The following is a 17,265-nucleotide window of genomic DNA, read 5'->3' on the forward strand; positions in this document are numbered from 1 at the left end:
ATTATTTTAAGAAGGGAGGGTAGGGACAAGGGGAAAAAATGAGAACCAAGACCTGTCATGTAAAGGTACAAGATCCCAATAATGAATGTAACTGTACTGTATACCTAGAATGTACCAATAAACTCAATAAAAAAAATTAAGCAATTTTATATCAGTAGCAACAAATTTATAGAACTTTTGATAGAGTACAAAATGAAAAACATTCGGTTAAAGAAAACTAAGGTAAATTAATTAACAACATTTCCATGTAAATCAGGCTCTTTGGAGCCCATAAAACTTTTTATTTCAAATCAAGGAGAATGATTATGTGTTCACACAAATATTTTCTAGTTCCAGTTAGACCCAGGTTGATGATTTTTAGCATCTTACTCTTCCCACCCTTGCATGTGTTCACCAGGGCATGAGCAGTTTTCAGTGATAAATAACAGGAAATAAAACATGACCATTTCTTTAAATGTATGCAAAGAGGGAAGCTTTTTCATATTCATATAATATATAATATCACTGTTAGAAGTTTCATACAATTATTGTCATTTTATTCATAAACCTAGTCATAAACATTTAGCAAACCACCAAAAGGGAAGTGCAGCATTAATACAGTTGAGGCCAGGTTATCTGGGCTCTAGTTTTCTATTTATTATTTTTCAGTGTTTGTCAGTAAAGACACCAAGGCTTTCACATTTCCTATTGCTGTTAGTTTTTTTACCCAAGAAAGAAAGAGGTGAAGATAGATGATCCCTAGTGTGAGCATTAAGTTTAAGTGTCATGAAACCCAAAAGACAGGTATTTCACAATCACGATAAGCAACATCATACTGGCACAGAATTTTACAGTTGAGAGGCCATCCTGTGACATAACTTTCTCACTTCAACTTCCAAGCAAATCTGATAATAATAATTATCTCAGAATTGCTCAGGTACAACCTGTAATCAGAAACGGTAAAAGACTTGCCTAAGACCACATATCAAAATAACAAAGCTAGAACTTGAACCTAAATCTCACAGTAATTCCCCATGTTCCACAGAATACCTTGTGGCAAGACCATTTTAAGTAAAAGAGAGCAATGCAAAAGAACTTTTTATCTGAAATCCTTTATATGAACCAAATTCATGTTCTTTTAGAATACAATCCAAACTTCTTAGCCTAGCACGCAAGACTTCAATATACTAGGCTTATTTCCCACCCGTTTTCCTTCGTTCCACACATTTTTCTGTCCAGACTGGTGCACTATTTATTCTGCACTCATTATATGCCAGGTTCTACCCCAAGGGCTAGAGGAAGAGCAGAAAACCAGAAGCATCCCGTTCCCTCTCTGATGGGACTTATGTTTTTTGGGAGGAGAGCCAATAACCCCTTACAAAGTGGTAGGAGGAAAGCAAAAATGTGAAATTGATATAGAAAGGCACAGAGATCACACTGTGTACTCTTTTAGACAGAGGTGTCAAAGTAAGAGAGGAAATTGTGATTTTTTTTAATTGAGTTTATTGGTACATTTTAGGTATACAGTACAGTTACATTCATCATTGGGATCTTGTACCTTTACATGACAGGTCTTGGTTCTCATTTTTTCTCCTTGTCCCTGCCCTCCCTTCACCCCCTCCTCCCCTCCCATTTACAAACACTTTATTTCCATTTTTTCATTTTCTCAAATTTTTTCTTTTCCCTTATTACCTTTCCCCCACCCTTCCTACTTTCCCTACACCTTTAGCCCTTTTCTTCCTATTTCACATTGTCAACTGACAATATGAATAGGAAACGGTGATTTGAATAAGGAAGTCCAGCATATAAAGATTGAAAGGCAGATTGATTAGTCACAGCATAGGGAACAGTATAGAGAAAGTGAACATTTGCAATTTGGGAAATAGGCCACACTCTCCATGCCTTCACATGGTTCCACTTTTCATGAAATATCAATCGTCTGTGGAAATTCTTCCCATCCTTCGAAACTCAGCCCAAATGTATCCTCTTCCAGGCACCCTTCTATGATCTTCCATCTTCCCTCTCCTTCCCCATAACCTGACTCAGAGTTAGTTACCACCCCACGTGTTCCCAAAGCATCCTCAACTTAATATATATAATATTTTATAGTCATTTTTTCTCAATTATAAGATCATGAGAGTAGTGTGCATATTCTCAGAACTTAGCACAATGGCTGGATATTAAGCTCTTAATAAATATATGATGAACTTGAATCGTTTGTAGAAAAGTGGCTGTACCTTGAGTCCATAATTCTAAGTGAAATAAATAAGACACAGAAGGCTAAATGTCACATGGCTTCTTTTATATGAGAAACACAAGGTATAAATAATTTAAAGAGGGGCCGGGGATTTAGCTCAGTGGCACTGTGCCTGCCTGGCAAGCACAAGAGCCTAAGTTCAATCCCTAATACTGGGAAAAAACATAAAAAAATAATTTAAAGAGCAAAGTAAAAAGAAAGATGATAATAAACAGAAAAGTGGACTTTGTGGAGATGGGAAGGGGATCTTGGGATGGGAGGAGACTGGAGGAGAAAGGAGGGGAAGTAAAAAGAATCAAGATGCCACATGTACAATTACCAGTACCCCATGATGAATACATTCATTATATATCACATATGCTAACAAGAAAAATTTTAAATAAAACTAAAAAATTAAATAAATACATGAAAGAGAAATGAATGTTAAAATTTTTTAAATCAAGAAGACCTTCAGCCTGGTAACTTAACACTAGCAGCAGGTCACAAATGAGATAAATGGGCTACAAAAACTTCAGTAGGAAATCGAGAATGCCACCTGAGAGTAATACATCGCTCACTGCAGAACACGTTCTGTGGTACATACCTTTTCAGATACTTCCAAGTGAAATACTTTTAAAGCTTGCTTAAAATCTGCCTTATTTAAAAATCCACATCCTTCCTTGTCCAACTGTTGAAAGTATTTTCCCAATCCCATCAAAATGCGAACACCTCTTTTCTGCAGTTTTTCTTTCAGTGTATCTGTTTAAGAAAAAGGAGAAATAGAAACTAGTTCTTCCTAGGCACAGAGGCATCAAGCAGAGACAATTTTCTCTCCTATAAGTGAAAAGTATTGGAAATAAGGGGTATGAATATTCAACCAAATCTCATGTGTGACTGAGGGAAGACTGGAAAATTCAGTATTTTTAATTAAGAGAGTTAAGCAGTCTACTCAGTCCCATGTAAATATACCAGAACTATAGCACCACTGTGTGGTGAAAGTGTTACATTTTAAATACAAGAAAATGTTTCTCTTAGCAAGAAATAACCTAAATGTCACAAATGAAATATTCGTTGTATTGTTTAGATGTCCATATTTAACCACTCCCATCTTTAATCTCTTTCCTCTTTTTTGTTACTGAATTACAAAACTGAAAGCAGACAAGTCATCCAAAACTACCATTTCAAAAATTTTTTAAAAATCTGAAATCCTCAAATTACAATTTATATATTAAATTTTTGGAGTACAAGCGTACACTTATATACTTGAAGTAACCCCTCCTCCTTCTAGAAAGGCATAAGACGTTATATGCTCCCTTGTAGTTCAATTCTTTCACTTACTGCAGTTCATACCATATTTAAGAAAATAAATTCTAAAGCAGTGATTAGATCTAATACATTAAAGAACAAGTGTCACAGATTCAATATTGACAAGAACTGTGTTCACCATGATAGAATATAAAAAACTACTAAAAATGATACCAAGAATATCTGAGTTGAAATGCCAATCTCAACCATCATATGTGCTTCTAGCCTCTTCTAGTGAAATACTTTGAGAGCGTGCTTAAAATCTTTACATTTAAGTGATATCTCAGGAATCATCAAAACCCATATAGTATAGGTTGATTTTTGTGATTAATGTCTTTGTTCTACACTATGAGACCTAACAAAGGAATTATCTCTTACAGCCTAGTATACTACATACAGGCAGGGTTATAAGATTGGCCTCTAAGATCAGATGTTAAAAGAATGTAGTCCCCAGCATCTACATATGTCTCATTTATTATCCTCAGTTTGAAGATGAAAAAGTACAAGATATTCCCGCAAGGACATACGTCAATCAACAATTGAGTCCAAACATGAACTACAGCTATCCCAGTCTAACACTTTTTCTTTTACACTACACTATCACAAATCTGTAGGACATTACCTAATGCATAAGACAACTATATTACAAAAATCAACTTTACATTTTATTTTATGAGTAAATCCCATATTATGTAGTACTTTCTAAAATTCTTGACTTCATAATTCATATAAAACTATTTAGTTAGGACCATTAAAGTAAGAGGAACCCTAAAGTATTTTTTTTCAATTAAACTGCACCTTTTATTTTTTTTTTTAGCTTTAATTGAGTTTATTGGTACATTTTAGAGATACAGTACAGTTACACTCATTGTTGGGATCTTGTACCTCTACATGCCATGTCTTGGTTCTCATTTTTTCCCCTTGTCCCTGCCCTCCCTTCACCCCCTCTCCCCCTCCCTATCTACAAACACTTTATTTCCATCTTTTCATTATCACACATTTAAAGTATTTTTAAGAAGTAAGTAAATATAACAACTTTAAAAATCAAATAGGAAATAGAAAGCAAGCGGTACAAAACTGAGAAGTACCTTGAAAATACTGCTTTAACTAATTACAATGAAAATAGTTGCAAACTAAAACTAGCTCTTGAGAGTGGTGAAAATACATACCTTGTAGGGGAAAGGGAAGAAGGGAAAAAATATGAGAAATGGAAAAGATGGAAACAAAGTCTTTCTAAATAGGGAAGGGTGTAGGAGGTGAAGGGAGGGCAGGCGAATGGGGAAAAAATAAGAACAAAGATACATCATGTAAAAGTACAAGATCCTAATGATGAGTGTGACTGCACTGTATACCTAAAATGTACCAGTAAATTTAATGAAAAAAAATAATAAATAGGAATAGTCATCAAGGGCTACTTGTCTTTCCTATTGTGTCCTATCTGGTCTCTCTCTAAATTCACCCTTGTTACCTTAGATCCTTTCTCTAACCAATATGTAGAATTAAAGCTTTCAGTTAATCCATACCAAATCATGTTTCTCTCCTCTTTGATCCACAGGGCCCACCTGTCACTCTTTTTGTAAAGTCCAAGATCTTTATCCTGGCCTATAAAGGCCACCAGATCTGACCACTGCTCTAGTCCCTCTCCTTCCGTTCATGTTCTCTCACATCATTTTTATTAGTCCTGCTCACTTTGAGCATTTCTTGGATGCATCAGTTTGGGGATTTATATTGCTGCTCTTTTCCTAAACATTTGCATGGTTGGCCAATTCACATCAGTTAACATCTAATTAGAAATTACCCATTTCTATGTCCTATTACCCTGATGCCATCTTGAACTCCTTGCTACAGTCTGAAAATATATATTTTATTTGTTTACTTTTCATTGTCTCCCCCACAATTTTGTTATTATATTTTTGAAGTGACTAACACTGTACAATCTTGTACATTCAATAAATATTTTTAAATGTACAGTAAAAAGGAAAAGAAAACACATACCTTGAATGCCCTTAAAGGCCAGCCTATCTTTGGTTTCTTGAATAATTATATCTTCTTCATGTGCCATGGATGTAGTTCTGTAATTGACATGTCCACATTAATAAATATATATTCATACATTATATACATATATATTCTACTTTACAATCTTTAGTATAGAAGCTCTAACTGTTCCCTGCTCCAAACCTAAAGAAATTCTCAGAGTTGGAAGAGTGTAAAAGTCAATCAAGTCCCAGTTGTGCTTGCTGCTTTGATTCCAGAAGTTCTTTTAAAATCCTTAAAACCTTGTAAAAACTACCTATGAATGTATGCATTTTTACAGCTGCTTCAATGCTCTTTTAAAGACTTAAAACAAATTTAAAAGCAAGTCATAAAATATAAAAATGTCATTTTAAAAACCCCATACATTCATTTTTAGAAATATAGTAAATAACCAAACATTGATTTTCTTATAACCAATTCATGTGATAGATCCCCTAATGCACATATAGAACCAATTTTTGTTGTATTTAATACCAAGAAACACTAAGCAAGAAGAGTGTGGGTTTGTGCAATTTAAAAACTGAAAATTACTTAAAATCATTTTATTTGTAGCATTATTTTTAACTATGTATGTCATCCATCAACACATACCATAGGAATATGACACCAAAGACTTTTTATGCTAAAGAATTATAGAAAAAATATGGGAAATTTTTAAATTGATATCCCATATTTCAAAACTTAAGTCTTTGGCATCATTTGATTAAAAATGTCATAAGAAAGGTAAAAAAATGTTATGCTTAACATAAAATTGGATTTTTAAATGCTTAATTGATTATAACTGTTCTCACACATGAGATCTATTTGAACACAAAATGGCACATAAGGTAGAAATACCTATGTTTTAAAACAATACGTATATCTTAGATTACATCTTCCTCATGCGCTATGGGCACAGTTCCGTAATTGACATGTACACACTGAATATATATATATATACATATATATATATATATACATGTGTACATATTTATATCTTATAATCTTCAATATAGAAGCTCTAACTGTTCCCTGCTTCAAACCCAAAGAAATTCTCAGAGATGGAAGAGTGTAAATCAGACAAGTCCCAACTGTGGGACTAACAAAAATCTACATGTTTCGTGATAAAGACTCTCGCTTTAAGATAAAAATGGTGTTTTCACACACTTTCAAACATGATAAATGCATATCTGACTTACTTCACAGAATCCAAAGCTATTTGATCAATATTTGTGATTCGAAGTCTAAGTAATATATTTTCTTTTATGCTTTGTGGAAGATTTGAATGATCAGAGCTCAGAAATGTCAAGGTTCCACCCTGAATAAAGAAAGGAACAAGTGGATTATTTAAAGCTATAAAGCACACAAGACATTTTTTTAAAAACAACTAATATTAATTTAAAATGTTTGCTTTTTATTATAAGTGACATGGCATATTATAATAATAAATAATAATAATAATAATAATAATAATAATAATAATAGGGCCAGGGATTTAGCTCAGTGGTTCCACCACCTGCCTTGCAAGCACAAGGACCCAAGTTCAATCCCTGTTACAAAAAAAAATAATAATAATATTAAGTATATTTGGAGGGCAGAGACAAAGGGGAAAAAATGAGAACCAAGACCTGACCTGTAAAGGTACAAGATCCCAATAATGAATGTAACTGTACTGTATACCTAAAATGTACCAATAAACACTCAATGAGAGAAAAAAAGTAAGTATATTTGAAGAATATTTAGAAAGTACACAGGCTTTAGCCAGTACCATAGAAATACAAATCTCCCAAGCATTCAGTTAGAACAGTCTTCTATTTAATGATCCATGTGAACAAAAAAGGCAGCTGCACAAGAAATTCTGATTTTTTAAAATAAGAATCACCAACAAAAAACAAAAGTGTTCCATCAAAATTATGACATCCCTAAATGCAGGAATAGAGTACTAGTCCACAGAGAGGTGCCTGTGAATTGGTGAATGTGACAGATGTATCATAATCTTTCTTTCACCTGGTCTTCTGATGATAGACATGACATAAAATAAAACCTAATTTAAACCAATTAGAACATCAAAGTTTCAGTGACAAAATTCTTACCCAAAATTATTAAGCCAAATTTAAAGGATTACTTTAATTCCTCCATTGTTCATATGCACTAATGGCTATTATAAAGACAAGTACAAGTTAAAACTGAGACTGTTATTTCTTCCTGTTGAGCATAAGGAACACGATTTCCCTCCCTTTCTTTTTTTCTTAGAACAGTTAGTGTAAGCATTTTCTTCTCCCTGAATATTTATATAAATTATTAACTCTATGACCTCAGAAAGTCTTTTTCCAGGACCTGGAAACTACTCTGAAATGTAAACAGAAAGGGAGATGGCACTTCTATCTAGTTCTTCTAAGAAGGTTGGAGAATAATATCATTTGGCACCTTGCTCCAACTGCAAAACCACCTTCTGTCACAATGATATGAAATGTTTATTTTCCCGCTGAATAAAGCCAATTAGATAACACAGTTGGTCATTGTGATTACTAGGTGACTCAGCACAAACTGGGACAAATGGTGCAGTCAAGTCCTATTACTTGAAGGCAAGTTACTTGTATGCAATGATAGCATTTTTAGGTAGATAAAAGGGTGAGATTTCTGTCTTTACAATTTCATAGCAGGCTGCCTCTAATGTAATATGTTAACGCTTTCATATTTATTCGGTAATAAAGCTATTTTCTTTACTTCTTTTGAATGAGGCTTCTGGGGTTGGCAAAAGATTTGGTTTTAAATTCTATTTCCTCAACACTAGTCATGGGATAATTCTTAAAATATTTTTCAAGAAAGCAATGAAGCAATGAATTGCAGCTTCCCAACCAAGATTGCAGATGGGTTCCAGCTTTGCCAAGCTAATGAGCCAGATGAATTTAGAGGCAAGCAGAGCTCCCTCCACTGATAGCTTCCACCTTGGAGCGGTTTGCTCTCTGCTTCAACACACTGCTCAAATATTTTCATTTGCTCTGAGAAAATCCTAGAGATAAATTGGGAAGGACTTCAGCGAAGATCTTCTTCTGCCTGACTTATACACTAGCAGCTTTCTAGCGATTAAAGACAGCCTAGATCAAGCCCAGGAAAAAATTAACATCCAAAGTTGATATTGTAAGTAAATTAAGGCAGAGTCATTAAAGTAGGAAAAGCTGTATTTTGAATTTGGCCCCAAAGCTTTGAAGCCTACGATCTATAAGTACATTATGCAAGAATATAAATTTATACCCCTGACGAACAAAATATAATCAATATACAATTGAAAAATTAAAGCTACCTCTTCCTCTGATTAGCTTTATATTTGTAGTTAAATATCGAGCAACTTACAAAAGAGATGAAAGGATAAATTATCTCTACCAAAGTCCTTTATGGTAAGAGACTAGCCCGTTTTTACACATCCAAGAAAATGAGCACAATAATTTATCAAACTGGAAACTTAGTAGAGTGGAAATATCAAAAATTTTCTTGGCTACTTATTCCATAGACTAAAATTGCCCATCTATCCCCCAAAACACAATGCCTTGCTTAGTCGTTTAGGATCACTAACCTCAGCGTTCTATCAAAGTGGACACCATCATATGAAAAATAGTCTTTGACAACTAAGTGTGACATTTTTAATTTTCCAGAAAAAGAAGTAGATGATTTTTAAAGGTAAATTGGAAAATTAGAAATGGAAATAATTCTTAATTTTAGAGAAAAATTTAAACAGTTTTGACTATAAAATTTGCCAGCATTTATCTATGCTTCAAATGTAATGGGTGAGTTTTTCCCTACTGGACAAATATTTCATCTCACTGGTATCTAGGGCAAGGCGTTTTAGGAACTAGTGAACAATGAAGCAAACTTTCACGATGTCACAATGTCGCAATGTGACAACATAGCACTTTCGCTTTCATAAATTCATGAAGTCTCTACCAACAAAGAGGCAGGACACAGATGTTGTCTTTGTCCTAGTGCTTTTAATACAAAAATACATATTAAAAAGTATTCCTCTGGGGATTTAATAAAATTTAGAATTTTAATATTAATTTAAAGCCATTCTTTAAAAGCACAGTGCCTAACTGAGCCAGGCGTGGTCATGCACACCTCTAATCCCAGCACTCGGGAGGCTTAGGCAGGAGGATCACTGTGAGTTTGAGACCAGCTGGGGCTACATAGTGAGTTCTAGGTCAGTCTCAACTACATAGTGAGACCCTGTCTCAAAAAACCAGCGCCTACTAAATACACATCGATTTTCAATATTATAGAAACACGGCAGTGGCTCAGATAGGTAAGTCCTTACCTTCAAAGAGTTACAGTATTATGACAGAGAAGGCTAGTGGATGAAAATATAGCTACATAATATAATGTCAGGTATTGAGGCTGAATAAAAATTAAACCTAGTAAAAGAATAGAAAGAATAAAGAAGCTGTTATAGATGGCAAGGTCATATTTGACATCTCTACTCTTTAATCTTCATAATAAAGCAACACCCAAAAGTTACGAAGGCTTTTGAGAAAGAAATTAGTAATTTTTCTGGCATCAGGATGCAAACAAAAACTGAAAGAAAGACTATGAAAGATAGAAAAGAGGATGTATCAAGGAAGATCCAAAGAATTTACAATACAGAACTAGGAGGCCTAGAATTATGAGTTAAACTAAAATATTATCTTTATATTTAGATCGTAATAATCCAGGCAGAATATGTAGTACATAGCAGTTTATATGGTCTTTTCAGTTGAGAAAAGGGTAAGACTGTGGATGAGAAGTTTCAGACTCTCCTGTAAGAATTATTTTAAGCAATTGAAGAGACTCTGATATGTGTAGCAGTGTCACATATGTGAGTATAATTATATGTGTGCATAAGGGTACATCCATTCAGAACGTATTATGTGTCTGATATTAATTATGAGGGAATACATATGTGGAAACACTTATGCAGGTGTGTCTGTGACTACATGTGCATATTCACATGAGTATTATCTTTATAGCTGGCATCAAAGTTTCTTAAAGGTATATTTAGGAAAAGATTGATAGGGCAAATAGAAAGGAAAAGATAGGTTTGACAAGAATATCTGAATAGTAGAAGAACATCCCCTCCTCCCCAAAAAAGAGAGGAGTTGGGCTGACTAATTCTATATTTTTAAAATGAAAGATAGGGGTCCAGGGATTCAGATCAGAGGTGTAGAACCTGCCTGACAAGCACAAGGTCCTGAATTCAATCTTCAATACAAGAGAGAGAGAGAGAGAGAGAGAGAGAGAGACAGAGAGAGAGACAGAGAGACAGAGACAGAGAGACAGAGAAGAAAGAAAGAAAGAAAGGAAAGAGAGAGAGAGAGAGAGAGAGGAAGGAAGGAAGGAAGAGAAGAAAGAAAGAGGAAGGCAGGAGAGGCAAGGAATGAAAGAGTCACTTGCAAGGCAGGCGGTGGAACCCCTGAGCTAAATCCTGGGCTTACTATTTTTTGTTTGTTTGTTTGTGGCCCCAGGTTTTATAAAATTATGGCATGAATGATTGCTATGAATAGTGCTTCATTTTAGTCATGTTAAAGTATGTGAATTTTATAATTTAAAATTTCAGAGTACTGGGGCTGGAGGAATAGCTTAGTGGTAAATTACGTTCCCAGCACAGACAGAGCCCAGTGTTCAATCTCCAGAACCTCAAAAAATTTTAAAAGTGAAGAATGGAATTTCAGAGCACCATACACACTGTAACAGTACCCATGATCAGCCGACATTAGGGAAACCTTTTGTTACACCATGTGAGTTTTCCATGGTGCACATATCAAATAAAGGATGGGTTATGAGCTCCAGAGACCAACAGCCCCCCAGGAAGGAAAGCATGCACCCCAGAGAGTAAGCCTTCTCTAGAAGGAACATCACTCCTAGTGTTATTGAGGTAACCACTTAACCAATAATACAGCCTTGAAGAGCCTGCAAAAATGCCAAAAGATAAGCTTCCTTGGATGCAACCTACATTGAAGAATGGGGGAGAGGGGTAATACAGAATAATTCTAAACTTGCTTTCAGATTGCTGGGATTTAGACCCTAGAGGCAGAGCCTTCTTGGAAAACATCAAGCATTACCCACTCACATCATAGTCCCTGATCAGGAGAAAGGAGAGGAAGTAACACTGAAGACAAGAAGCCCAGCTTCTCCATCCACATGGAGATTCCACACAATTCCACATCTGCTATTAAATCTTTTGCACATGTACAATTTAAACTTACAATATAAAAGTCACCAAGTTGGTACTGTTTTCCTTTTCTTCGTCCGCATTGATGACTATAAATGTTTTTTGGAATAAATGGAAGCACATTTGTTCTAGAAGATAAATGAAAAACAATTAAAGTTATTCATCATCTCTCAGACATAATCATCTCAAGAGTTTTCACATTTCGCAGCATACCTATTTTTTCCAAACTGCCGATATTCATATATCGTAAGGGACTGGTCATTGGTAAAAAAGAACCCAATCAAATCTCTGCAGGCATCACGTCCATTTCTAGAAAAATGCAATACCAAAGATTTTCAAATAGAACTATTTTTAAATTAAATAATGAGATAAAATTAAGCATCTAAGAATGGGAAAACATACCCTTCAGTGTGTGGTAGGTAAGCTATAGGAAACACGCCACAGCTTGTTGAAGTGTCAAATTTGACTTTGATGAAGAAAAACACTATCTTATACAAATATGAATGTGGTTATGTTACAAAGCATGGTACTAATTCAACCCACATTTTCAAAATGGAGAAGACCTTAAAAATTAAAAATCTTTAGATTGCCAGAAACTACTCAAAGATATATGGTTTATTGTCTTTTATTGCCATAAAAAATTTTAAAACTACCAAATAAGTATTGCAATTTAAAAGTACATATCTTACCAGAAAAATACACAGAAGCCACCAACAAGAACTGCATATTATTGAGAGTTTATAAGACTGAGATGATAGATCTTGCTTATCATCTGCTCCATTATCAATAATCCATGAAAACTAAAACCGTTAAAATTAAGCATCATACGTAAAACTTTATTTAAAATAGAATTTTATAGCAGTAATGCATATCTTTTAAAAATTCACTTCTAAGTTTCTTTTTAAAATACTGTTTTGTTTTGTGCTACTGGAGATTGAATACAGGGCCTTCACACTGAGCCACATCCCCACCCCTTTTTTTATTTCTTATTTTAAGACAGTGTCTAAATTATCTGTTCTAGGCTCGAACTCCTCCTCCAACTTTCCAGAGTGCTGGAATTATAGGTGTTTGTCACCATGAACAGCTATTAAAATACATCTAAAATCACTTTTTTTGTCGTTATTGTTTGGGGGGGGGTTGTTTGGTTGGCTGGGGAGGTTGCTTGTTTTAGTTTCTTCTCTTTTTTTTTTGTACCAAGGATTGAACTCAGGACCTTGCACTTTGGAGGCAGGCGCAGTGCTGCTGAGCTAAATCCCCAGCTTGTTTTAGTTTCTTCATACAGGGCCTCACTCTAGGCTGACCTTGAACTCACTATGTAGCCCAGGCTGGCCTAAGACTCCCAGCAATCCTTCTGCCTCAGCCTCCCAAATCCTGGGATTACAGGCATGCAGCACCATATGGCACTTAAAAACACTTATTAAATAACTCCAATTAAAATATTTTTCTGAGAGTTTTGTATTTTCTATATTTTCTGTAATAGATTATTAGCTATCACCTAAAAACATCTATTCTAAAATTCATATTTTTTGCTTAAGTGGGAAAATCTGTCTAATCTAATTATTTTTATGTGAAAAGAGAATACATATTTATCATTATATAATTTTAAAATTTAATATATGCAATTACCTTGATATGATCCTACTATCGAATTGTACTTTATGAGAAAGCACATTTTCAGTTAATGTAGAGTGGGTCCTGATCCTGTTAAAAATATATATTTTGTCAATAATTTTTAAGGTATCTGCATTGGAGTAAATAATAAATGTACTAAAAATAAGTTATGATCGTTTTGAAAGAATACAAACTGGATAAAGATGGTGACACAAAACTCTCAGCTTGCTAATATACAGCAAACACAAAACAAATCATCCTGAGAAGGAGTATAGATAAATGACTTTAGCACTGGCGTCTATAGCACAAAATGCTATAAAAGTGAGTACTGGACAGAGGGAGCACACTTGTGACTGGCACTGCGGCAGGCCAATGTGAAAGCCACTTCTAACACTCTACTTCCCTCCCACCATGGAATTTGCTTTTTTATAATCTCTGCAATTAGGGCTAAGGAACTCAGTTCTGCTACTAAGCTTGTTTGTCTGCATGAGACAAGGGCCTGGGAAGAGCTCCTGCCTGTGAACATGAGAAGTATACAATGATGCCATAAAGCCACTGTACCACCAAGCTATATCAGAAAAGCCAGGCAGAGCTAGCAAAGCCAGGCTAGAGCGACAGCATCATTACACCTCTAAATGAAAACCAACCAGCAGGGTGTGGTGGCGCACGCCTGTACCCCCAGCACTCAGGAGGCTGAGGCAGGAGGATTGCTGTGAGTTTGAGACCAGCCTGGGCTACATAGCGAGTTCCAGGACAGCCTCAACTACATAGTGAGGCTGAGGCAGGAGGATTGCTGTGAGTTTGAGATCAGCCTGGGCTACATAGTGAGTTCCAGGACAGCCTCAACTACATACTGAGACCTTGTCTCAAAACAAAACAAACAAACAAACAAACACACACACAACAACAACAACAACAAAATCCAACCAATCACCTGGTTATGTAAGAAAAATAGTCTGACTCATTTAGCCACTGTCAGTCAGGTTTTCAGTTATGAGCAGTTGGAAGTACTTCTTACCAAAATAAAAGAATAGTAGGAAAGAGTGCTGGGTGAAGTTCGAGCCTTGAAATATGTGGGTCAATTATATCGTCTTTAATCAGACAGCACTGAATAAATTCCCAAAGTCTGTGAACCCCAACATTGTTTAAAAATATAATGCAATTAATTGCATATCTTTAATTAATTTGTTATGAAATGTTGCTTTATTTTTTCATAGAAGCAAGAATAAAGAAAAATGTTTTTATTAATATATACTTGTATTACATTGAAATATTGTTTCTAAACACAAATAGAATTTGCCTTTTGAAAAAATATATATAATGCAAAACCCAAATGCACACATTTTGGCATCCTACAATGACATCCTTTCTACAAACCTGAAATAACAATAATGTAAATAGTACATAAGTGTGCCAGTGATTGAGATCTTGAAAAGCTACCCCTCTATAAATCCAGGCCTTTGCAAAAGAAAACATGGGGGGATAAGAAACAATAGCCTGCTAACCAAAGGACCGTGAACACAGTGGAGCCACAAAACCTTCATTATCTCAATCTAGTTTAATCCACTGGTATAATGTAATTATTGAATACCTACTTTGTGTCTGGAACAGTTCTAGATGTTGAGAAAATAATAGCAACAGTAACACCTACCATTTATTGAAGATTTTCTAAACACTAGTCATTGTCAAGTCATTTTACCATGTATTGGCTTATTTAATGCTTGCAACAACTCTTTGGGATAAGTATTACTGTCCCATTTTAATAATAAATTTTACAGAGTCAGAGATAGGTTAAGTAAATTGCTCAAGGCCATATGGCTAGTAAATGGTAGAGGCAGAAAAAATTTTCCCCATAACCATCATATTATATTGCTTCTCATGAACAGAACTCTCTTTAATAGTGATAGCATCAATGAACCAAGAGTCTTCCTGAAAAGACAGAACTAAATACATATTGACATTTTAAAATCCACAATGCCAAATGAGGTTTTAGGTTCCTAATAAACAGCACAAAGTGGATAGAGCACAATTGGCTCTATCCAATTTCTGGACCAATACATAAAGAAAAAACAAGCATATTAAATATCTGACATGCGGTTTATTATTGATAAAGCTGTTGGATGGCTTACGTATGCAGCAACAATAAGCCAAATTTTCCACACTAGAATTAAATAAATTAACCTACTTATGCTCCCTGAAGAAGTACCTGGTAGAAATTGAGTGCAGAGGATAAAATGTGTGCTTCTGCAGGCAGCTGCTCCCCAAGGAAAATGAGACAGGAAAAGCTAAACTGCACATGCCTATTCCTGCTTCTAGGTGTGAAGCCCAGTTCTTTCCTCCTCTTTCAGGAAAATGAAAGAGAGGATAAAATCTACAAATCCAGTAATCCTAAGAAATGCTCTCCTAGGATTATTCAGGCAACTGGATCCAGTTGTTGGTAGACAAGAGATTCTTAAAGAGAATACAAAGGACGTGAACATACAGGAAAAGGTTGGTAAATTGGTCAACTTTCATGTAAGGATATCTGGATGACCAATATATATGGAAAGATACTCCATTAGTCTCCAATGAAATGCAAAACGCATTCATAAGAATTAAAATTTTAAAAAGCAATTTCAAGCATTGGCAAGAATATACTGCAACTAGAAAATTCACTCTGCTACTAGTGTAAATTGCCAGTTTGAAAAACTATTTGCAGTAATTTTTAAAGTAACAAATGGTCCAGAAATTCTACTTCTATTTACTCAGTTTAATGAATACAAATGTTCACTAAAAAGCATGCACAAGTAAACTCACTGCAGCACTACTCATAAATAAGTCAAATGTTTTTCAACCTTGGTTAATAAAAACAGTCATGGTATGTTTATATAATGAAAGAATATATGACAATGAGGTTAAAAAAAAAACTACAAATAGCCACATGGATAAAACTCACAAACACAATACTGAGTGAAAGCAAGACACTTTTGTTATGTGTATGTTTATCAGAATATCATGCTGTATATCAAATAAGTAAATAAATAAATGCCATTCGGAAAAATAAAGTTCATGACCAAACAGCTCTAATCTATGAGGTTAGGATAAAGTAACTGGGCATGGCAAAGGAAGCAGATAATAACTTTGCCACCACGGTATGGGTGTGCAAGGTTCTGGTAATATTCTGTTCATTAATCTAGAAGTTTGACACACGAGTAGTGTTCATTTGTGACAATTCTTTGGTTGTACACTTAATGCACTTTGTGAATGTATGCTTTATTTCAGTAAAAGCTTAGATGTTTGGTAGGCAAATGAGAGTCACACAAAAAGCATCTGTGCCCTCAGTCTGTAATAGCTAAAACTTGGAAACAGCCCAATCGCCCATCAGCTGGAGACTGGATAAATAAGATGTGCTTCTTCTATAAAATGGACTACGACTCAGCCATAAAGAATAAGAAACTAGAGACATTTATAGCTAAATGGATGCACATTGAGGACATACTCAAGTGAAATAAATAGGACACACATGTGTAAATACTGAATAGTTTCTGTGATGTGAAAAACGAAAAGTATAAATAAGGTTCAAATTGTATGATTGATATTATGAAATAGGAAGAAAAGGTCTAAAGGAGTAGGGGAAGTGAGAAGGGTGGCGGGGAGAAGGAAAAAGAAAAATTATAAGAAAAGGAAAAAATGGAAACAAAGTCTTTGAAAATAGGGGAGGGTAGAGGGGTTGAAAGTAGGGCAGAGGAATAGGGAAAAATTAAGAACCAAGATACATCATGTAAAGGTACAAGATCCCAATGATGAATGCAACTGTATTGTATACCTAAAAAAGTACCAATAAATTTAATGAAAAGATAGATATATAGATATAGATATATATGCCCTATTGCTTGGAACATGTGAATATGCTAACTTTACTTGATAAAAGAGACTCCAC

General features: G+C 34.8%; 1 protein-coding gene across 9 annotated transcripts in view; it reads right to left on the reverse strand.

The window, feature by feature from the left end:
- The window catches only part of Caps2 (calcyphosine 2), a 64,161-nt gene that overhangs the window by 7,470 nt on the left and 39,426 nt on the right, over window positions 1–17,265 (reverse strand). For 8 of the 9 annotated variants that reach the window (XM_010639576.3, XM_033763782.1, XM_010639573.2 and 5 more), the window contains 6 exons: window positions 13,362–13,436; window positions 11,949–12,044; window positions 11,770–11,863; window positions 6,736–6,854; window positions 5,516–5,592; window positions 2,820–2,974 (listed from right to left, as the gene is read on the reverse strand). In XM_010639576.3, the coding sequence (XP_010637878.1) occupies window positions 2,820–2,974; window positions 5,516–5,592; window positions 6,736–6,854; window positions 11,770–11,863; window positions 11,949–12,044; window positions 13,362–13,436 (616 nt within the window). The remainder of the gene's footprint in view (window positions 1–2,819; window positions 2,975–5,515; window positions 5,593–6,735; window positions 6,855–11,769; window positions 11,864–11,948; window positions 12,045–13,361; window positions 13,437–17,265) is intronic. The other variant, XM_010639577.2, reaches the window with a different exon arrangement.

Source organism: Fukomys damarensis, unplaced genomic scaffold (assembly GCF_012274545.1).
Source record: "Fukomys damarensis isolate Sample0158 unplaced genomic scaffold, DMR_v1.0_HiC HiC_scaffold_15, whole genome shotgun sequence".
NCBI lineage: Eukaryota > Metazoa > Chordata > Mammalia > Rodentia > Bathyergidae > Fukomys > Fukomys damarensis.